The sequence below is a fragment of the Lingula anatina genome, chromosome 4 (genome assembly GCF_051362555.1).
Source record: "Lingula anatina isolate TDL-2025a chromosome 4, LinAna3.0, whole genome shotgun sequence".
In the NCBI taxonomy this organism is placed as follows: domain Eukaryota; kingdom Metazoa; phylum Brachiopoda; class Lingulata; order Lingulida; family Lingulidae; genus Lingula; species Lingula anatina.
In genome coordinates, this window is record NC_141770.1 from 2,252,877 (window position 1) to 2,276,559 (window position 23,683).

At 38.6% G+C, this 23,683-nt stretch overlaps 4 protein-coding genes across 4 annotated transcripts; 3 read left to right on the forward strand and 1 right to left on the reverse strand.

Moving 5' to 3' along the window:
* The first annotated feature begins 4,054 nt into the window (after positions 1 to 4,054).
* Positions 4,055 to 7,805, forward strand: LOC106169034 (cell surface hyaluronidase CEMIP2-like). The gene is made up of 7 exons (XM_087010586.1): positions 4,055 to 4,177; positions 4,559 to 4,796; positions 5,446 to 5,612; positions 6,147 to 6,261; positions 6,645 to 6,788; positions 7,235 to 7,471; positions 7,669 to 7,805. The coding sequence occupies exons 1-7, from the start codon at positions 4,055 to 4,057 to the stop codon at positions 7,803 to 7,805; spliced, it is 1,161 nt and encodes a 386-aa protein (XP_086866712.1).
* A 2,265-nt stretch (positions 7,806 to 10,070) lies between these two features.
* LOC106167982 (cell migration-inducing and hyaluronan-binding protein-like) lies at positions 10,071 to 15,164 on the forward strand. Its single transcript, XM_087010588.1, has 9 exons — positions 10,071 to 10,084; positions 10,284 to 10,350; positions 10,969 to 11,100; positions 11,597 to 11,763; positions 12,583 to 12,618; positions 12,775 to 12,906; positions 13,430 to 13,616; positions 14,564 to 14,773; positions 15,138 to 15,164. Exons 1-9 carry the CDS (start codon positions 10,071 to 10,073, stop codon positions 15,162 to 15,164), a joined length of 972 nt encoding a protein of 323 aa, XP_086866714.1.
* LOC147762051 (uncharacterized) lies at positions 15,131 to 17,379 on the forward strand. Its single transcript, XM_087012137.1, has 5 exons — positions 15,131 to 15,327; positions 15,567 to 15,728; positions 16,109 to 16,283; positions 16,552 to 16,614; positions 16,945 to 17,379. Exons 1-5 carry the CDS (start codon positions 15,179 to 15,181, stop codon positions 16,987 to 16,989), a joined length of 594 nt encoding a protein of 197 aa, XP_086868263.1. The 5' UTR covers positions 15,131 to 15,178; the 3' UTR covers positions 16,990 to 17,379.
* Positions 17,380 to 19,114: 1,735 nt separating this feature from the next.
* Positions 19,115 to 22,714, reverse strand: LOC106167755 (calmodulin-like). The gene is made up of 4 exons (XM_013546615.3): positions 22,192 to 22,714; positions 21,133 to 21,308; positions 20,274 to 20,337; positions 19,115 to 19,832 (listed from the first exon to the last, which is right to left on the reverse strand). The coding sequence occupies exons 1-4, from the start codon at positions 22,283 to 22,285 to the stop codon at positions 19,804 to 19,806; spliced, it is 363 nt and encodes a 120-aa protein (XP_013402069.2). The 5' UTR covers positions 22,286 to 22,714; the 3' UTR covers positions 19,115 to 19,803.
* Positions 22,715 to 23,683: the final 969 nt, after the last annotated feature.

A 23,683-nucleotide genomic window follows, 5' to 3' on the forward strand; every position in this document is an offset into this window, starting at 1 on the left:
CAAGAAAACACGTAAACATAATATATTTTAATTGTGACTTGCTGTTAAGTACGTTTATCCCTATTTTCTATTTTACTTGAGCTTAATAGGGTCATACGTCTACGTCATCATTTTGTGAATGGGAATACAGCGCACCAAGTGGTATGTAAAATAACTAGTATTCACACGAAGCCCTCTATTGGCAAAATCCTCTAGCCCATCTTAGAATACGACTTCCGTAGTGGACGCGCACGAGAAACTCTTCAAGAAAAGGAGGTGTAAAATTGCAAAAGTTTCACAAGACATGACGTTTCATGACCTCTTTCGGCCGAGAACGATCGTTTATCAACAATAAAAATCAGCCAAAACACAAACAAAGTTTGTTTTTGAACTTTATTGATTAGTTTAACTTCAATACAACTTCAAAGTAACAGTTCAACATAAGCTTGTCGTGGAACACTACTGAGGGACGTCTAGCGGTCAAAAACATAAACAAACACGCGATCGGCTGGGTAAAGTGGAATTTTATTTTTTATTTTAATATTCCATAAATGTCAGTGCTATTCAAGGATATTATAACACAATATCTTGAAGGAGGTATGTTCTTTCCAAATTTTTGTTGTTTATGCTCTCATTTACCGAGTTTTAGTTGAGCTTGCCGACTTAAGTCTCCTCCCGAGGAGGCTTGACATCGTCGACTTACAGCTAAGAAAAAAACGACGTAAGCGACCTTTTAGATTCTTTGTGAAACGGGACTTAGTGACGTAACGACTTAATTACATTGGTAACCAAGCCCTAAGTCAGGGGAACCGACTTAAGTTTTTTTGTGAAACGGGGGCCAGGACTTGGAACCCTCTGATTGTTGGTGGGCTGAGGGGGCGACAGACAGTGTCTTTTGTTCCACTTCCTCATTGATCTTGGTGACATAGGTCGCATTCAGAACAGCGGATTAACTAGTCCACCGGTCAAATATGGCCGACCTACTTGAATACGTCAATATTAGCGGATTAGACGGCAAGCTATTTTGCCCGCAGACTAGTTGGTCCGATGTTCTGAATGCAGTCATAGTCCCATGCATTACTGAGTCAACAAGCTAACCCTGACAATCTTACAATACGACTGCCTTTTTTCAGGAAACCAGATAGACTCGGAGGTTTTAAAGTTACATTGTATGCCCGATACCACTATAAGGACTGCTCAATGGCTACACCAAAAATCAGTTTTTAAAGCAGAAAGTTGCTTTTGTTGTGGCACTGACCTTCGACAGTAAGATAGGCTATTCTCAGTTCAAAGTCCGCTGCAGCCACTTTGCTTCTTGTCTCGTCTGCACGAGATAACGTCAGCGCAAGGCTGGAAAGGCAGCGCCAGGCGGCACAGAGCTGTGACGTACGAGACTTGTGACTTCCAAATATGGAGCTCCAGGCGGATACAGCTGTAACGTATGAGACCAGTGACTTCCAAATATAGAAGCGCCCCAGGCAAAATTTTGCCGAACGAGCCCTCCGCTTGACGCTAGTGGGTAGAGCCAGTTTTGTTGATATGGGTTATAAATGAAATCAAGACCGAGCTTGAAAAACTGAAATCTAGAGCCTAGGGTACGTGAATATGGCTAAGTAGTTGTTGTATCACCCCGCTCCGACAAAACTCTAGATTATAGTCACTGGGTGAGCCTGTGAATGCGTTAGAGAAGACATACAGACGACAGATTGCGTGTCCATCTTCTCTGAACATATGCCAGTGTAACGAACCTAAGGGTCCATGAAACAAAGAATCCGTCTTCATTTAGTTATAATGGTAGAGGTAAGCCTGACCTAAGTGGGTCAAAACCATCTAGCTATGATCAACGTTTTTTAACGATTCCCTCCTCTGAGGGACTTGCGTTAAGTAAAACCGTGTCGGTGTGAACCGCATTTGATACCATTGTGCTCTTGAAAATCAAAGGTGAAGCAAACAATTTCCCACTCAGTGATAGTAAAAGAAATTATCTATCTAGGAGGGCTCTGTGCCAGCTTCTCAAACAAGGTCTAGTATTCAAGGCTCTGAATTCAGAGTCTGGTGGCATAGACGCATAACGTTGGAGTCATAGGAACGGAGAGACCAACCCACATTAGTTAGAGAGGCGGTGTGTCCCACTTTGATTACGTCGCGAATGAATTATGTATTTCCTACTCTTTATGTACTTATTGACACCACCCGGTAACTGTTCTTATTGAAATAACTAGTACGCTTTTGTAAAATAACAGTTATAATGATCACAATGGTTTAGTTTTCTAATAAACACCTATATTATCTGTTTAAGAGATAGATTAAAGTTTTTAACTAATTAATTGATCATTATGTCCAAAAGAAAACATTATTTCAACAAGACCTAATGCCGCCCTAGTAGTTAATTATTTCATCACGATGAGTTTTACTTACACCTTTTTAACCACCTAGTTTACCAGTTCCTCAGTTTTATGAAAAAGAAAAAAAAAATAAATAAGAATGAAAAACATCAAATATTGCTGTCTTAGTTAGATGCCACTTGAGGAGCAGGTTTAAATAACAGTAGATTGCGTAATAACAAGAGTTTTGCAAGAAAGACCGTTGTTCCGTTTTCACTTCAACTCCATGATGCTGGCTGCAATCACTTAAGCTCTGTAATTTTGTAAATGTCTGATAAATATCGGTCATTAACTCTTGGTGACTTCCATTATTTTATAATTTGTCTGGCTCGCATTTACTTAGTAAACATGATCTATGTTAATGGCCTTTTCCTGTTCGAGAAGCTACTAAAATTAAGATTGACTTCACTTAAGGATTATCGAGTACCGCTTTCACCAAATATTCTTTTATACTTTAAGTCATGGAAGAAGCTTTTTGAGTAATACAAAGAATTAACGCAGTGGGCGGAAGGCTGGGGCGAGCTAATTTATTTAAATTAAATCGACACGTTTTGTTTTTAGAGTTAGTCTTTAGAGATTTTAGATATATCAATGGTGGACTAATTGAACTGTTCTACTTATCTTTAACTGTGCGGCCAGTCTTCGACGTCAGTGGGTAAACCACGCAGGGCAAATTGAGGGGTCTTCGAAAGTTTTTCACCAGCATTAATCAGAGATAGAATTAGCTAAATATCAATAAGCAATAAGCAAAAGGATGATATTAAGTAAATGAATGGTTAATTTCCCGTCTTCACTCAATTTATCTATTTAACCTCGATAAAGAGCACCAAGAAAAGGGAGTGCCAATAGATCGATCTAGTGAGGGTTTCTGAAATTTTGGAAAACACCAAATAATTGTTAACACGTTATGGCCATGATAGGATTGTTCTGTTGGAAGCTGGCTGGGAAAAGGCTTCAATTTACGACAAATGTTATCTAAAAATATTACAAGTGTGGCTGGCAATGAACCACAGCACCTATCCTACGAACGATTACTTATTATTTTCTGTTTCAAAACATCTACGTCATTCACCAAAAGAGCAGTCTCGTACTATTTTAATACAAAATTTTTGGAAATGAATATATAGTTTAAAAAACTACAGTTTAAAAAACTATATCCATTTCCAACAATCCTTGTTCAACTATGGACCAAAACTAACTTGACAGAAAAACTCGAATTTCATCAATCAGACTGCTTCATATCCTAAATCATGCTGTCAGACTGACAATTTTGAACATTAAGTACATTAACATTTAATCTGTATGTGTCTTTTGACAAGTAGATCCTCCCAATCATGCTGATGAATTATAAACTCAGTTTTTGCCTTTCCTTGTCGTTAATGTACATCAGTTAGAAAAATAAATCTGACAGTTATGTACCTTTTAGTTTCAATTTACAGATGTTGCCCTGGACAGTTATGACGGGATCGTGCTGGTTGTTTATCGTGCTGTGCAAATTGTTCCATTCTGTAATGAAACATTGGTACTAATTGCCGGTATTAGAGTTTCGGTTAAGTGACGCGGGTAGACATTTAACTTGGACAAAATACGGGCGGATAGAAGTGGAATCATATAAATCAGAAGGAACCCAAGCGTGACTTACGTTAAAAAGGTTGAAGTCTTGCAGCTGCAAGAAGAAATAAGGTTGTAAGATGGGGATAGTTTTTAAAACTATCGCCCTTCTCTGGGTTGGACTTCCCTTGATCTCGCCTTGCCCGTGGAAAGCCGAGACTCTGAAACGCTGGAGCGAACCGTCCTCCTGGCCCGATGGAAAGGTAGGGTCCACCTAAATTTTGCGAAACATAATTTTCAAAAATAAAGACTATTGGCGGTTAAAAATGCATATGGACTGACTGTGAAGTAAAAACAAATACATTTTAAACGTGTAATTATGCTGGCTGGCGAGGGAAATGCGATTTTCCCACAGAACAGATTCATTTTAATTATGTTTCTTTATGTCACAAATTAAAATGCCTGAACCCACACTGTGATTCAAACGTTAAATGTCAGAAACTTAACCCGCTGGTTACTGTCCAAGGCCATCCCAGTTCTTTAAAAAATTCCATCTCCCTGAAAACCTGACTTCCAGCAACATGGAGACTGCCCCGCGACCGTTTTACACATCACTTTTTCAACAAATGCTTGATTTCTTACAGGTTCCCGAGGAAAGTTCCAGCGTCGTCATCAGCAACGACCTGCATATTCTCCTGGACGTCTCCCCGCCGTGTCTGCATTCCATTTCCATCAACCACGGCGGAAAGCTCGTTTGGGGAGTCGAGAGCGACTTTGAAATCCTAACCGATTACATTTTAGTGGGTGAAAACGGGACGCTTGAAATCGGTAGTAGCACTTGTCGCTTTCCTAGGAACAGAAAGGCTATCATTACTTTAACAGGTATGTAAAATCGAGGATGACTTATTCATTTTTGCTAAGTGAGCTTATAGAGCATAAAGAGGCAAGTTAGGTCCATTTGCGCATGGGAGGTTAAAGAGGCGATATTACAATATATGCATTTCGCAAAACCATTTAGAAGTGTGAAATTGTCGAATAACTACAAGATTAGTTTCGAGATTATTGTTCGTTACATCATCAAATAACCAGTATAAAGGCAAAGTATTGACTTAATTTGCGGTAATATTCATTATTTGGAATTAAAAAAAGGAAAAACCACCACGGCAGAAATGCTACAGAGTCCAGGAAACACTATATTTCAAAAAGCAGTTTTAGGTTTGTTTAACTTTGTGTGAAAAGACTGCATAAAGAGATCAAATAATTCTTTTTCGAAATTTCAACAAGTTATGGTAAAACAAAATGAACATACTAAATACACGTAGCTTAAAAAACGCAGTAACATCAACATATTTTAAGGCGACATACCAGTAAGTTTACCGTTTGTAAGTGCAAATGTTGCAGGCACTGTTTGATGCCGAGGAGGGGGGTATACAACAGACTCTGAGATGGGAAGTTGTCTATATTCCTGCCAAGCATATATAATTCTTCATCCTTGCTTATAAATTAAGTTATAGTTGGCTTCTTTTCTCAGGCAAAAGAGATGATTACGAAAGTATTCCTGGCTTTGGCCAGAAGTTCCTGGGTGTACAAGGCGGGTCCTTAGAAATCCACGGAGCTAATAAACTGCCCTGGACCAAACTGAGCGAAACGGCCCGCAAGATCCGAGCAGGGGACGATGGTCTTGTTTGGAGCCATGACGTGAGTGGCTCTGAGCGCATTCGGAACAGCGGACGAACAGATCCGCGGATCAAATATGGCCGACCCACTAAAAAGCTTTCCGCTTAATTCTTTATTACATACTGAATAGATTCGGCCATATATGATCCGCGGATCTGTTAGTCCGCTGTTCTGAATGCGCTTTTTCTATTTGAATGGTCGTTTTCTGTCGAGTAATCCGAGTAATGGTGACTAAACTAACCAAAACAAGGCGCGGTTTAAAGTGCACAGTTAATATTATCAGGCCAGTACCCAGGGAGTTCGGGGGGAGGGGGGTGGCAAACGAACTGCCCTCTTTGCCGGGAAAAAGTCCATTCTTGGTAAAATTTGGTCACGGAGATTTCTTGGTAAAAGTTCCACTTTTTAGTAAAAGAAACATCACTACTCCCTTAAATTGCTTGTTATGTGCCTGATTATCGTGTCTAACCTTACAACAGGTACTGCAACAAATATTGATTATCCGCACATAATCCAGAGTTTAGAAGCTATATAAATATCAATATTTTTTGTTCACAGACCAGTGAAAATTGGGGCATCATTGAGGATGGTCTTTACATGTATGCCTTTGATTCTACCGGGAATCCCAGCGTCTTCCAGTCTCCCTCGGATCCCATTAACACCGTGAGTGACGGTAAGGAAAGCTGAACTTTATATTCGTTTTAATGCGTTAACAATTTGAGCTAGGTGAACGAGACATTTGATTTGTATCTAATGACACAACGACAACCAACCGATTAATGCAATTTATCTCTCTCTCTATCTCTCTCTCTCTCTCTCTCTCTCAATATAATAATGTGGCGCCATGGAGGCGCTGACATCCTACATCAAGTTTTTCCACGCTTTGTTGTTATGTTCCAGACTGCCAGTGTATGGAGAAGCTATTATCTGTCTATTCTCTAATGTTATCTTTCCATATAGTAATGTATACAAGTCAGTGACCAGGGATGTGTGCAAAATAAAAAAAGTGAAAGAGGATAATTGTTTATGTTCCTCATAATTTAATTTCCCTTACAGTTCTCGCTGACGGCCAGGTAGTCATGGCAGCCATGCGAGGTTCGAAAGACATACCGGAAATGTACGATTTCCTGGAAAGTCTCGGAGCCAGTAAAGTCAGAAATTTACAACCTGGGTACGCTTGGGCGATGGTGGCTGTCAAAGGTAATTAAACTGTTCGAAATTTATCTGTAAACTATCCGAGTTGGAATTATTGAATATGCCAACTTACTTAAGACTCTTTGTTTTTCGTTTTATATTGTGTTTAAGTCGCCATTCGCATTTTTTGCAACCATGTCTGTCCTAACAACAGGAGGGGTGGGGCAAAGCTGATTTTTCTTTTCTGACTGGTTATTGGCACTCCCCCAGTCAACCCAAATTGAAACACATCTTACTGCTTCCTACGCGCATGAAGAGGCAAAAATTGATCGTCGGTAATATTGGAGCCGAGCGGCGTTGAGGATGCCAACACTGATGTCTTTAATTTTTTAATGAATGTATCAATGTATTTTTTGGTTTGTTTGTTATTGCTTCTACTTTTATTATTATTATTATTATTATTATTATTATTATTATTATTATTATTATTATTGTTATCTTGTATGCCGCAGGAAGTCCTGAGCTGGTCCAGGAGGAGCTGGTCGTCACCAACGGTCACATTAACACGGCCACCGGGCCACTCACCCTGAACTACGGGGAGAAATATTACACCGTGGAGAGCGCCACCGAAGTCAAGCACGAAATCGCGTTGAAGACTCAGCAGCGGTCGTTCGTCCGCTTCATGGTGATGGACGCTCTTATCCAGCCGGTACTGAACGTTATAGATGATGTGTCGTTATGGAAACCAGGTCAGTGGGGGCTTGTTAGTATTATTATTATTATTATTATTATTATTATTATTATTATTATTAATACTTTCAAGATGATGATGTTTTTCATCCAGTAAGAAAAATTACAATGAACTCTGAAAATAATTGAGGATCACTACAAATATCATGAATACTCTTTTTTCATATTTATTATTATAACATTTTTTTATATCCAGGTGACGTGGTGGTGGTGTCGTCTACAGATTACGACTGGGTGCAGGCAGAGGAGAGGACGGTGGTGGACTGTAGCGACTGCTCTAAATACCAAGTCAAGTTAGATCGTACGTATTTCACATTCGAAATTAAAGGCTAGTTGAATGATGACATTAATTCCTCACTGAAATTATCGTTCATGAGAGAAAAAGTGTAGAGACTTAGCTAGAGGCATGTTTGTTAATATCTAGTGAAAATCTGTGGCTCTGGTGGAGAGTAATCAATTGACACCAATTCTGTAACTTCGCTCATCACGCTATAGGATTATTTACCGGGGCTCCGAATATGAAAATGTTCTTTTGTAAATCCGTCGTTTAATTTGATCACCCACCCTGGTAGAACATATTGCAATCTGCAAGAAAATCAGGAGATACCGTTTTAAATAATCATAAAAAATCATATATATCTCAGATCAATACCAATTAACCTAAACCCTTGCATTGTGTAAGGATTAAACGAGCTGAATGTTAGCAGCTAAACTTTTCTGCAATGCGATTTTTCAATTTCTGCATTAAATACACATATTCACAACTTTTTTTCTTTTTTTATTATTATTCAGGACCTCTGTTCTACGACCACTGGGGGGAGATCACGAACAACGTTGACATGCGCGCTGAAGTGTCACTTCTCACCAGGAACGTTCTGATACGGGGACAGATGGAACTGGAGTGTTACGGCGACAACGTGTGTGACAACTTTCAAATGGATACCTTTGGCGGACAATTGAAGGTTATGATGATTACTATTAATTAACAAATTGAGTATTGATTATCATTTCTTTTTTCTTTTTTTTTTCTTCTTAATTTTTTAATAACGTACCAGGTGGGATTTAAATGTATTCTATCAGTGTTTAACGAGGAAAATTAAATTTGGCACGAAAATCGCCACAAAGGATATCTTTTATTCTTGGGTATGGTTCAGGATTAAATATCGTTTCGTTTAGTAATTTTTTGATTAACAAGTGAAAGCACAATAAGATACAATGATGAAATCAATAAATGGATTGCTAGATACATGAATAAATAGATAAAGAAATTCATCTTTCAGTTCACCAAGGACTTCATTACTGGTAATGTTGAAGGAGCAGAATTCTATAACATGGGGCAGCAAGCCGTTTTAGGTAGGTTGCGTTGACCATCGAAAACCTACATGTATGGTAGCGCATCACAGGTGGGCCCGTTAATTACCTTTAAATATTCAGGCATGGTGAGGGAGTCGAGGCGTGAAGCTACCCCCTAGTCATCCCCCGCCACCCTACCTGTCACTTATACTTTATGTCCCGTAGCCAAACAGGGTTCGAAGGGAAGGGTTCAGACAAATCACCATTTTGCCCGTAAAAGGTCCGCTCTAGGTTAATCTTGATCTAAGTACACGAGGGTTTAACGGTAACAAATTCATTTTTTTTCAGGAAAACAACTCTAAGACCCCCCCTTGGAAACGGCTGGCTTAATAAGTTCTATTCAAGGTTAATAAGAGTCATCTCTGCTTAAATAGCACCTGAATGATAGGTGAGACAGAGAGAGAGAGAGAGAGAGGGGGGAAATAACAACGCCTTCAATATTCTCCATTCTAAGCAGTTATTTTCGTTCCCAGGCGCCTATCCTATCCACTTCCACCTGTGCCTGGACCGTGACCTGCCTGGGATGGAACCGCCTGTCATCCGGCAGAACTCGATCCACCACGCCTGGTCCCGCTGCGTCACTGTCCACGGCACTCACGGAGTACAGGTGGGTTATAACGGGCCACGCCTTACACAGGGTTTTCACAAATCGCTTCAGGATATAAGACGCGCTTGTTGCAGCCATTGTTAGATAATTCCTCAGTGGATTTAGGAAAGGCATTGGGTTTCAAAGAGGTGGATGCAAACTTTTATCTTTATTTTACATAAATTTATTATTTATTTTTTATTCATTTATTTATTCATTTTCAGAACGAAGTTTCCCAGAGTTTAATTTTAGTCCCTTTTATCCACTTAGGAGAATCGCTTCACATAATTTTATTATCATTATAATTTTTTTTAACATACTATGTACAACTTCAACCCACTGGGTTGCAATCTTAATAAATTATTATTATTATTATTATTATTATTATTATTATTATTATTATAATTGCTGTATATAACTACATACAACAGAATGATAAAGAAGTAAATCAACAAACAGATTTATTGATTTATTTCCAATAGGTTATTGACAACGTAGGTTACCTGACCTTTGGACATTGTTTTTATCTCGAGGACGGGGGTGAAAAAAGAACTGTCTTTGATGGCAACATTGGACTTGGAACGTTGAAGGGAAAACTTCGGCCCGCTGACGAGAGGTATAACTGTCTTATTTATCTTTTTTTAATATGATCGTTGTTTATGATTTTACTCCCGTTTGTTTGTCCGTTATCAGAGATAAATAAGTCGTGCATGTAGCCGACTTGAAAAAAATGCAAATAGGGCGTATAAAGAGTAGTATATAACGTCGCGCGTTGCTTATATCATTTACAGTGTAGTTCATTTGCTCTTCGATACATTTGATGACATTCATTTTTAGAACAAACAAACTAAGATTCATATTCTCTGCTTCAGTCCCGGTACTTTCTGGATCACCAATCCCCTGACCTATATCCGTAATAACGTGGCTGCGGGTTCTGAGGTGAGATTTAGACTGGGTTCCCATACCTACATAGATCGATCTAACAGGAACGATCCATCTCCGATAGGTTTCTCGCTAAATTGCTTTCAGCTTAAGCGGCTTCTATGTTTGGCACGCCTATTGCTAAATGATAACTAATTACACCCTAGCATCTTCAGCAGGCGTCACAGACATCTTAGCCTCTTAAGTTGATCGCAATTTAGCGAGAATCGAGATAGATCGATCGACAGTTAGTATGATAGAGTCTGGGAATGGTCCCTTGCACACGGATCCGTTTGGGCGTCCACTGGCTGCCGAACGATTCATCTACCGAATGTCCACTTTTCAAAAATGTTTTGAATACTACGGTCATGATGTAATGAATCAGATATCTGCGCAATTTGACATATTAGTTTTTTTATAAAACGCACATAATTTTTTGTGTATAAGTAAAGGTAATGTTTAGAAAAAGGACACTGCTCATTGCCGTTGATACTTTTGTACAGTCCCGCCGAAAAGTAAGCATGAAACCCTTTGGTAAGCTTTTTTTCTGGCGGAACTGTATCACAAGCTTTGTTGTAGACGGACTGGGGCTGACGCCATGGTTTGTATTAGTATCGTATGATTTTTATATTACAGGATATTGGTTTCTGGTTTATCTATCCGATAGAACCTAAACCTCCCTCCAAAGATTATAACATGATGGCGCCATTAGAGGCAAAACGAACAGCCATTCTGGAGTTGAAAAACAACGTGGCTCACTCAAATATAGTAAGTTAATGCTTTACGTTTTGGGGAAGCAAAACGAACAGCCGTTCTGGAGTTGACCAATAATGTCGGCTCACTCAAATAAGAAAGCTGATATCAAAGTGATAGTCTTGATTTATACAATTTTATTGTACTAAGATAATAAAACTTTATTTTTAATTTTAGACCTTGCTTTGAAACGGAGATCAGGATGTTTTGACCTTATCACGTGGTCTTTTTCAGATCAGTTTCGAGATCCAGTATTAGAATTTATTTTTCATTTTACATGGGGGGGGGGGGGCAATAAGCCTTTGAGTTTAATGTATAAAATGAATACGTTATAGATAAGTGTACTCGATTAAACCGAGAAAAAATTCACAAACTCGTTGTCATCTTAACATTTTTGCTTATGACCGTTGCTTTTGCCTCAAGAATATCTTTGCAACACGAATAGATATGTGCAAGAAACATTGGAAAAACAGATATTATATAACATCTGGCGCCATATATTTTTCTATAGAAAGGATTTTTCTCCGATAATACTTTGGGAGAGGACGAGGATATTCTCACCACTCAGAAGGAATGGAAACCGTCCACCGTCTTCACGGCCTCCCACCTTACCGCCTACAAGAGCAAGGAGAGAAACTCTTGGTTCAGAGGGAGCCCCATAACCTTCACCCAATGCTCGTGAGTGGTCTTCAGGAGGCTCTCTCATATTTCAGAAACACCATTTCTTCCCTTGCGATTTTGATAAAAAGTGTCAAACGAAATCTTCTCACAATATGAGTGAAAATATGAAATAAATCGGGAGCAAACTAACTGGTTTTCGAAAGGTACCGTCCCGAAAAACATCAGGGAGTTCGTATACAAGTTGTAAGTGGGTACTTTACGACGTAAAATTCCAAGCATCACCGAGCGTTCTTCGCTAAACGAGACGTTTGGTTGATTCGTAGTGCTTCGATCAAAATAAAAAAGGCTTTCTTTAAAAGATGAATGACATATGAGAGAGCCTTCTTAAATCATTTTCTTTCTTTTTTCTGTATTGTTGTTGTGCGATAGACAGCGTAAGTACATGATAATTAATTAACTGGAAAGAAATCGAAAGCAACGTTCCCTTTATTTTGGCTGGCACGGAAAAGTGACTTCCGCAAAGGCCAAATATTTCTTACAATATTCTATACTTTCATACCTACATACATACATACTTTCTTGTTTGTGCTTTAAAATAGCATACGCCGCATATAAAAAGTAACACGTCCGACGAGCCTCGACATGCATGTAGCTGCTACAAGGAAACGGGTAGGGGGTTACAGATGGCCAATTCTACCTTCGCCATAAGCAACATACATGTATTTATCGCAATCTTCTTCACTTCTTAAATATCTTATTTCACCATGGGGGAAAAAGGCGTCAGTTATTTCCTAGAGAACTGAGCGCCACCGCTGCTATTTAAGAAAATGTCCAAAATATTACTTTTTTAAAATATTGTTTATTTTACATTTTCAGTTTCTCAGACAGCCCTGTTGGACACACGTTCCCAATGTGAGTACTTTAATGCCTGATTTGTTTTTCTTCTGATAATTATCTCTTTGAAGCCAATCCACGGTTGCCTGAAAGACGAAGGCTTAACCTAAAAAAATAGTTAACCAAAGAGTCTGCTAACGACAACATGTTAACACAAATCACTGGTTGTTTCAGTGGGGGTTATAATGAAGATATATTCACCAACAGCGTTATATTTGGGCAGTCGGAGAACATAGGCGAACCAGAGATGTACAAAGAAAACAACGTATGGAAAAAACATCCGCGGTCAATGCCGACATCTAACCCGTGAGTTGGGGATTATGTGTTGAGCTTTAACTCTAACGTTTAGATACAACTGGGTTTGATAACATGGGAATCCATATTTTAATTAAATTCAATTTTATTTCATTATTTTTTTTATTTTGTTTTATCTTCTATGCGTATGAGTGTAGTATACACTTAACGTGTTTTTCCCTGTTGAATTAAACTTTATTATTAAAATTATTATAATAATAATTATTATGATTATTGTGCAACCCAATGCTCTGATATACAATTACCATTTGTTTTTAAGACATTTTTTTTTTACCAAATAATCCATTCAAATATGCACTGTATTTACCGTTTTATTAAAGAAAAACAGACAGTAATACAACGCATATAAATTTTTAATGATCCACGCTATAGTACTAATATAAATATATAATATTACTTTTCCATCTGAGCTGTAATTTTTTCGTCATTAATAACCATGCTCACTACCTCTGCTGAATACCATAATCATTCTATATCATTTCATATCACCGGTTTATGTTTCAAATTTTGACAGTGCAACTGGATTTAACGGTCTAGTCATCTACGATTCAGTTAATATCGTAAGGGACACCTTTTTCGGGGGCTATAAAACTGACGAGTACCGTCCTGCCGGTGCCATTGGTTTCCTCCGGAAGTCTGCGGCCTTTAACAGAGTTTGGAACAACTTCCAGGGGATAAAGTTTGACAAAAACGACCCCGAGGTACATTAACGTAATTTTCTAACGACATGATATTTTACCTGTAATTTAACAAAGTGGAGTAGGATGCAATTTTAAAGATAGTCAAAATTTAGACTGAACTTCATTTGTTTTGTTTTGTTTTTGAATATTTTTTTCTGTAGGAATAATACCAACAATGATGTTGCTTTATCAGATTCATTTTTCACTTAGATAACTATTTCTCTTCGGTACCAACTCAAGATAAGATTGATAAACTGTCCTTTGCCATGTGCAGCTTGATTACCGATATATTCCCAATCCACGCACATGTAGTATGACTTCTAGCAGTGTCTTATCTTCTAACTACAGTGACTTTATAAATAATATAACAGGAATTTTTGCACCGTTTTACTCAAACCTCTCAGCTACACCTGCAGTGAAAAGAGTGGCATTTTGTTAGGAAAATGAGTCCGTTTGTCATTACTCTGCAAGGTGTCTTTCGCCCTATATGTGGATACTTACACCCCATTCTCATAGATTAGATCGACCTACATTGGATCGACCTAACTCCCTGGGGGTTCACGCTAAATAGCTGTCAGCCGGGCGGACACGAAAGTTAATTACCCCTTATAGCTTGTAGTAGGCGGGGACGGACACTTAAGGCGGATTATCTGACAGTAATCTAGTGAGACTCCCCGCGGTGATAGATCGATCTAAAAGTTGTGAGAACAGAGCCTTACCCCAATACTTCCGGCTATCTCTAACCTGATTTAACATATGGGACCTTGGCCTTCCTTTACTGGGACTTATATCCCTGTCACAACTCTCTACCATAACCTGTGCTTATTATGTGGGACCCCGGACTTCCATTCTTTGGACTACCATTCTTGCCACTGCTATTAACCCTAACCTGTACAAATTATGTTTTCATTCCTAGGGCAGGCCTTTCCTCTAAAACACCACATTAATAAGCTTGAGTTGCATTACAGGGAGTGAACCACGTGTATGATGGCGACGAGGGGATATACAGTTATACCAACCTGAACGGTGATAAAGTGGTCCACTTTTACGATCTGGATGGGTCTGTGACCGGTGAGGTCATGGCGTCTGTGGTCAAGCCGCGTCAATTTTACACTACGGCTAACTGCTATAACAGGACGAACTGGAACATGGCGGTCTGCCCGGAGAGATATGGAAAAGTAATTTTGAGATATCTGAGATATCTCGTTTACTTTTTTTTATTTTTATTTATTTATTTATTTATTTATTTATTTATTGGCGCCTTTTTCGTCCGAGATTAATGTAGCGGTATAAAAGGATCACATTCTACGGTGCACAGGTATTTGTCATTTTTTAAACATAATGCTACAGGTAGCGCACGTTGCTGACTTACCGACTCTGTTGAATAACTCCCGGGAAGATTTTGTACAATATAGGAAGAGACTAACTGCTGCCATTTTGTTTTGGAAAAGTGTGCCCCCCCCCCCTCTCCCCCCCTCCAACCACCCCCGGGGATCTCCCCATGAATCATTCCTTATTCATCGTTGTAGATTCGAGTTAAAGAAAGGAAACACGGAGGCACCACGTTGAAAGATGACGTCTACATGATGAGAGACGACTTCCATGAGTTCAAGGAGTCCATGGATGGAAATAAGGTGGTCAGTTTCCTGATGATCGATAGATACAACTACACGATGCAGTTTGGAGGTCTGGCGCCAACTTTTTTGAAGATGGATCTAGACGGTTTTGACACGTAAGAGCCAATGGTCTTGCACAGTGCCCGGCTTTTGAAATTGAAGTTACCTTTATAAAACTTAGCTTTCATTTATTGTGAATGTACACGTCTACATGTATTCTCTTTTAATTATAATAGAGCTTCAGTTTATACTAGAAAAATATATGGGTTTTCGCCGTTAATTTTCATGTAATGCAGTATTAATGGGTGGATATTGATGGTATACTTTTTATTTTGAAAAAAATTCTTGAGTGCAGCAGTGAACGTGTTCGGCTTGGGATATGCTTCCCGAAAGAATCAACAGGCTTCTCCGTTAAGTTAACTGGAATGGGTACTCATACAGTGGTGACTGACTATGACGTGTTTGAGCAGACCTCCCTGACCACTCCCCTGGTGGCTTACTGGGATAGTTCCACAGGGTAAGACTGGGTTCCCATACCTAAATCGATCTAGCAGGATCGATCCATCTCCGAGGGGTTTCCCGCTTAATTGCTTTCAGCCTACTGACACGCATACTGAAGCTGGTCATGTTTGATCCGCGGATCTGTTAGTCCGCGGATCAAAGTTTTTTGTAAATGCGACCTATGATTCAATGTCAGTGTTTCCTCGGTATCATTACATTATGCGCGCCACGACTTTATTACTTTGGTAACCAAGCTCTTAGTCAGGGAACACAACTTACGTTTTTTGTTTTTTGTTGTTTTTTTTGTTTGTTTTTTTTATGTGTGTGAAACGAAGGCCTTGTGTTTAACACTAAGTGAGCCCTCAAAACTAACGATGATTTCTTCTCATGTTCCAGGTTGCTGTCCGTCATACTAACTGGTCGGTTTGCCAGAGCCGAAGGAGACTTTTACGTCTGCCCAAGAAAGAAGTGTTCTTTCCTGGAGATCTCGCGGACCGCGGTTGCAGGAGAGGGACCTGTCGACTGCCAGTCTGACGCTTACGTCACTGGCCCGTATGCCGCCGCCATGCCGGTAGGTCACTTCCCGCTTAGAAGCCTCGTTTTGGAAATTCAGTCAATATAGGCAATTGATTACTGAGTAAGAGGCATTTTGCGCCCTCCAAATGCAATGCTTAAGATAAAATACATTTCCTGGCTTATTTGAAATAAATTATTTTAAGTGACTGTGAAAGCAACGTACTCTGAAACACATAGGAAGAGATAAAGTTACAAAGTTACATGTACACAGCCGTTAATTATATTTACCGACAATTTTCTACAGCATCATTTTTATTACTCAGGAGGCCGACTCAAGACAGTTTTTTTACAAGGACCTGAACTTTGGGACCACTCTCCCGACTTCTGTAAGCACAGTTCTCATAATTTACCGCTTATAGATGAGTTTTTGTATATATTATGTTTGTAAGTGATTCAAGTCACAGTTTCGAGACAGTAGGCTTCGTGTTCCTTATTTTGCAAAATCACCATATACATACCAACAGGTTTAAATCGTATATAGGGATATTTTACATGCATTTTTTAAGTACCGTATTTTTTTTATTCTATTTTTATTTTATTTTATTTATTTTTATCTACTGCTTAATTTTTTATATCTATTCATTTTATTTATTTATTTATTTATTTATATATCAGTTAGACAATCTAAAGTTAACACCCTTCTTTCCACCTTCCAGTGGGGTGCTGGCGCTACCAAGCCCTTCGCCAGCAGAACCAAGTAGACCATCACGACCACCCGGAAAGAATCGACAAGGAAGACTGTTTGAATTAATCTGTCCCACGGTAACTCATAAACTCAGATATGCCATGAGAACAAATGTATGAGTTTCAAAAACTCACATACTGATCCTAGCGACAACGCTTTAAATCTTGATAAGATTTTTTCTTTTTCATTTTCCTTCAAGGAACTATATACATGTAGTAACCGCTGGCATGAACATTCTACTGAAAATATGAATTATAGACGATACCGGTGTAAAGCTTTAAGCTATCGTATAAGTAACACTGTGACCATGAGGTAAGTGGATTGAGATGCCATTGAAGCATTTAGCTTTGATGATTTATACAAATGTACTGAGAGCCGTAGTTTCATTAAAACATATATACATTTGCAAAGCAGAACAATCGTACTTTGTTTGGCGTTCTTTTTCTAGGCACTCTATATAATGTAGCTATCCCTTTTCTCTGGTATGGTTTGTACCCGAATTATACAAACACGAAACTCGTTGAGTGAAGTGGTTTACCGATATGACTTGGGTACGTCGGGGGCAGGGGTGCTTTTCGTCTTTAACCATCGCGAAACCCCCTTTTTCTCGAATATTAAACAAATAGAAAATAAATAAAAACAGATATGGTGTTATTGCAAAAGAGGAAAGTGTAATATACAGGACACCAAATCCAATGCAGACGGCGATGTTTTAAAGTTTAGCACTACTATCGCAATCGTTGTGTTTTGTTTACCAGGTAAATTCTGCAAGGCGATTGAAACTACTGCCATCGTTTCCCTTTATTGTCATCTTCCTTTGAAACATAAAAAGCTAAGCTGGTTGAGTCACATTAGTAAACGGAAAAACGTTTTTGTGATTTACAGTAGAAAAAGATGGGAAAGAGAGAGAGGGAGAGAGAGGGCGGAGAGAGGAGGGAGAGATTGTGTCAACAACAGAAAATACCCTTATGAATTATTTATTTTCAAAGAAAGAGAGATAGAGAGATTAAAAATGGCATAATTACGAAATAGAAAGAAAAATTAATATATAATAATAATAATAATAATAATAATAATAATAATATTTATTTCTTAAAACCGCACTACACTAGCGTCTCAGTGCTGTTTACAGGTAAAATTATCAGGATTACAACTAATTATATATATAATAAAAGCTAAGGTAAAAAACAATTAAAATAATTAAAGCTGGTTAAAATAGTAATGGTCTGAACAATAAAACTTTTTTTCTGATAAAATGAGAAAATATTAATTAAAATACTGTGCAAATAAGAATGTTTTTAAATCTTTTTTAAAAACCTCAACACTGTCAATAGTCCGAATGTGTGAGGGTAATTGATTCCATAAAATTGGTGCTGAAATTGAAAATGCCCTGTGGCCGTATGTTTTGGTTGTTTTTTTATTATCATTTCTGATAAAACAAGGAGTGGAGGTGGATCTGGTAGATCTGGTGAGACTGGGTGTACTTGGATGTAGCATCGAGTTAAAATATGAGGGGCATTCACCTCTGGTGAATTTAAAAACAAACAACAGTAATTTAAAAACAATTCTCTGTCGTACAGGAAGCCAATGTAGTTCGAATAAAATGGGTGAAATGTTTGATCTGAGAGGGATTTTGGTCAGTAGTGGTGCTGCAGCATTTTGGACCGATTGCAATTTTTCAATTTGATAGGTAGGAAGACCATACAGTAGACTGTTTCCGTAGTCAAAATGTGAGGTTATAAAGGCATGGACACCACATTCAATGAAGGCGGCGATGTTTCAATGTAATTCACAACTATCGCAATCGTTGTGTATTGTTTACCAGGTAAATTCTGCAAGAAATTGGGAACTACTGTTACCGTGTCCCTTAATCCTTTGAAACGTGGAATGCGTAAAAGCGTAGCACGGTGTGTTGTGAACGACTTTTTGATTTACTGTAGAGAGAGAGAGAGAGAGAGAGAGAGAGATTGTGTCATGAAACAGTGTCTTTTATGGTTTATTTCAAAGTGAGAGAGAGAGGGAAAGAAAGAGAGAGAGATTGTGTCAACAACAAAAATAATCAAGTTAATTAATTAATTTATTTCAAATATCACACTTCTTAAAGAGCATATTTACAAATATGGGAAATGGCACTTGCTTTTGGTTGGGTGTTCTACACACCAGAATCACCGATTACGATTTTTATTCTGTGCATTAGCCGTTAACAAAAACACTGAAAAACGTGCACTGCAACATAATGTAACGTTGAATTTTAACTCAGTGCAATATGTATATCTTCCTTGTTTTTGAACTTCTAAAATGAAGCCTGTGAATACCGAAAAAGACCGAAGATGGTCGACAATTACATGTAGTGTCCTATGCTATCACTTTGTGTTGAGAAAAAAATAATAATTAAGCAACGTTAAAGTTATATCTTCATGAAAGCGTGTGCACAAAATGTTAATTTAAAATGAATTTTGTAAGATTTTTCTTCGGGCAAAACATGTCAAATTAACAGAAGATTTAATATCGACGCTTTGGTGCCTTAAGACGGGTCGGACTTGCACCGTCGTTGACTCTTGTTTCTTTACTGGCGTTTTACGACACGTCGTTTTTTTTTTTGTTTTTTTTCGGCAAACTTTTTTAATTCACAGACACTCTTGGTGCATGATCTACAGAATCGGGCCGGTAATGTAGTCTTGATGTAAATAAGAACCCAAGTTTTTATTGCATAAAGTCGTTTCTCCTGCCTGGCTCAGTAGGGGGCCTTTCCGTCGCGTTTTATCGTTGCGCAACTCCAACGCCACGCCAGTTCCCAGAATCACAGATGATAGTCAGATATTGGGTTTACTTATTTCGCCGTCAGAATCCTTTTAAACTCTGAAATTAAGAAGGCAAAATGTGAATATTATGTATACTTCAAAAAAGCCGTATTTGCATAATTGCAACAGGTGGTCTACCAATACGACACAGAGGTCTTTTACAAGTGATATTCTTAGATGACTTTAAAGTTAAGCCGCCGCGCTGACGTCAACGGGGACAGGAAAACTAGCAAGGAGCTTATTCTTATGTTGGGAAATTATATACATAAGGGATAGTAAGATGAATAGAGAAAGACTACCGAAAGAGGATGAGGGTCTCTTCAGGTATTTTCTAAGTATTTTCGGTGTTTCTCATAAGATATACAATTCATTGTATTCATCACGATATGTTGCTACTGGTAGGGTTTCGTCCTCCGGCTTCAAACTCTTATCACGAAATATTGACGTTACCTCAGTAGATAAGGGAATTATAGAAAGCGTCTTGTGCAACATTATTTACCTGTAAAATTTACTGTGCCGTCACCGTCAACGTCAGCTTCTTGGATCATTTCACGAACCTCAGCCTGGAATAACAAGAATAATGAGGATAAATTTTAAGAATGAATTGATCTCTAATTTACACTGCATATCATTTAAAATATACATTTCTTTATGTCGATGTCGGGAGATTTTTATGTTATTTAGGCTGTCGTTAATTGATATTCCCAAATGAAGCATCAGGACCAAAATACAGTCAGATTATTTCTCACCAATTATAATGTCAATGCCGAATCTCTACATTCATAACAAATATGGCTTCAAATGCTAGTGACGTTTTAAGTAGTATTTCCACTCCCGAAATACATACCACATATTTTACGAACGATATTCAGGACCGTGACTAGAATTTTGATTTAGGGTGTTTTCAAAAAAAACTTGGACTTTTTGTATAATATAGGAGTTTTGAGACTATTTAGTTTTCCATCTAAGGTTTCAATCTAAAATTTAGTAACGAAAAATCGTTTTTATACTAGCCACAGTTAGTTAGTGCACACGGAATATTGGTTTGATCCAAAATGACGGCCTCCCCGGCAAACCGTCGACCCGGCTAAAGAGCTGCTATTGTTGCAAGACGTGCTGGCTTTTTCCCGTCAGATATCTGAACTAAGTATTCTCAGTTGTATTTCTAGTTTCGCCATTTGTTTGCCATTAAACAGATTGCCCATATCGTGAATGGGGCATTTATTACTCTCTGATATCGATTCAAGTGTGCAATATTAACTTTGCTCTACATTTTCACTATGCTGCTGGCGTTTCAAGGCTGAAAACAGACGCTGTGTACAGCGCTCGACTTAACAGTTCACTTACATGTAACTCACCTTTGTTATGACTTCTCCTATTTTTGTTAAGACGTCGTAAAGTTCGTCTGCGTCTATGTGCCCGTCACCGTTTTGGTCGAAAACGTGAAACACGTCCAACAATTCTTTCTCCGGATCCCTGCTTTTGTTTTTCGACATCATACTTAAAAATTCGTCGAATTCTATCGTTCTGCTTCCTGTGAAAAAAAAGATGAAAAGGAAACTATTAGAAGGTTTGTAAAAATGATAGATTTTTAACGATAAATATATTGAAAGTAACCCCTAGCGGATTGTATTTTAACCTAGGCATCTGCCCTGTATATCCCCCTGCCTCGTTAAGTACAGTCAGTATATTGCACGTCAGTAAACGCCAGCATGATTGTCTTGTGATCGTCTGCAGAATAACATTTCAAACCCAATGATACTGAGTGACGCATTTTGCCGTAATTTAGTTGATCTAACGAAGAATATAAGATATGAAAACGGAATCTATTTTTGTCTCGCACCTTCAGTCTGGCATTTCATCATACCGTTGAGCTATGCGTATAGATGCAATAACGTTAAATAAGAAGATAAATATGTAATTGTGCTTGGGTAGGTTTATCGACGATTAAACAAAAGAAGATCGCTATAATTTCAGTTCTATGGTGCGTGGCGCGGTTTCCGATACGTTTTAACAATGTGAAAATCGTGACCGTTTTAGATACCTCGTGCGGAAATTCATAAAACAATGCACGGTGCGTGTTTAACTTCGTGTTTGATATTAAATGACTATTTATTTAATCACGACATTGCTTGATACACCATCGTTTCGTGGGCGTCAAGCAATAAACACACGCTCATGGTTGTTTCAGTGGATTGTATCAGCAAACCAAACTAAATATTGCCTGTAAAAAACTCGTTGACATGATCCTTTTGGCTTAATATTCAACCTAACAACTAACCTAACAATTTTTTAAATATATATCTTAATAAATGTTTTAATGGGAAAACCGAGAACAAATAACCCCCACCGATAACGCTTCGAGCCACGCGCACGCGCACTTTTTTCTTTGTCTCAGCACTTTCGCCAGAACATACCTGGTTTAAGGCACTGCCGCTCTCTCCAGCATTTAAAACTAAACTGTCCATGTATCGGCATGATTGTCGCTGAGGTCGTCATAACGCACTCCATTTCTCCAGATGTATTTAATGTCAATGTACTAGTACTTGGTAAATATCTTGCCTCCACTTGAAGCGCCACAGAGAAAATGTGACAATGTCTAAAAGCGACTAAGTCCACTACGGCCAATGTGTAGCTTAACAGTAACTGAACGCCTAAGCTGCAACTAAAAGTTCCTGGTTCTGATCAGTGGCAACTGTGATCTGAGGGAGACTGGCTGGGCAGGAGTTTATATACCGTAGGAAGCATGCGCAGAAGGAGGAGATAGCTGTCTGTAAATATTCAGAGAGGCAGCCTCGCTGCTTGTGTATTCAGTGGCAAAGACGGAACACTTGCCTTCAGATTATTGGCTCCGATGCTCTGCAATTGACGTAGGCGTCTCGCGAGACTCCTGACAGAACCATGGTTACACGATAATCGACTTGCTCAAATCACTTTCCGTCGTACACCGCAATACTGCAAATTAATGTCACCAGATAATTTGATTTTGACATCGGCGTGATTGTCATCCAGGTTCTAGGCCACTGCCACTGGAGAGACTGCAAGAACACTTGTAGACATTACCCGAAGGTTTGCCTCAGGAGGAAAAACTCTCAAAAGGATAAGAGAACTTCATCTTAAAGAGACTTTTAGCAGAGAATCTGATCGGAAATGTGTCGTCTCCTTCTGAGAAGAGACTGTCTGCGTATATAACACGTATAAACAGAAACTGCAACAATATATGTACAGTTTCTAAAGATACAATTTGTGCCAAGTAAGTATAGCCAAACAATCTCATTCTCCTTGCTGTTTTGACCTATGCGGATTCCAATTAACAGATACAGAAATAAACACAGTGACTGTTTGTTAATTATACACACTCAGCTGTTTGTTTATTGAACACAACCCACTATACTGGTGGCCTTGGTCCCCACAAGTGCAAGCAATGTTATCTGGATTAAGATTGTCAACAAAATCATTGGGCTTGATTAGAAATCAGGTCGGGCATACATGATTATCATGTCCTCCCATGCTGTTAATTGCAAACAGATCTCTTGGAAGTAAAAAAAAAAAAAAAACAGAAAGATGATACACGTACTATTTCAACCGTCAATCATAAGAGCAAGAAACCCAGTCGCAGATTTCTTTTTGAAAAGTTAACCCCCCCCACTCCTCCCAGTAAAAACTGGCATTCTACGTACTGCCCGATTAGTGCAAAGCATCGAGATACTTGAGACATTTTTCATGACTGCGTCCCACCACAAAGACATCGTATAAACTTTACGTATACGTAACGCCGCAGAGCAGTGGCAGTCCAAAAAATCTTCGTAAGGGGATGACGACTAAGAAATATAGACAAAAAACTAATAAAATTATGAGACGATAGAGAAAAAAGGAATAAAATGTCAAAACATGTCACATTTTCACCTA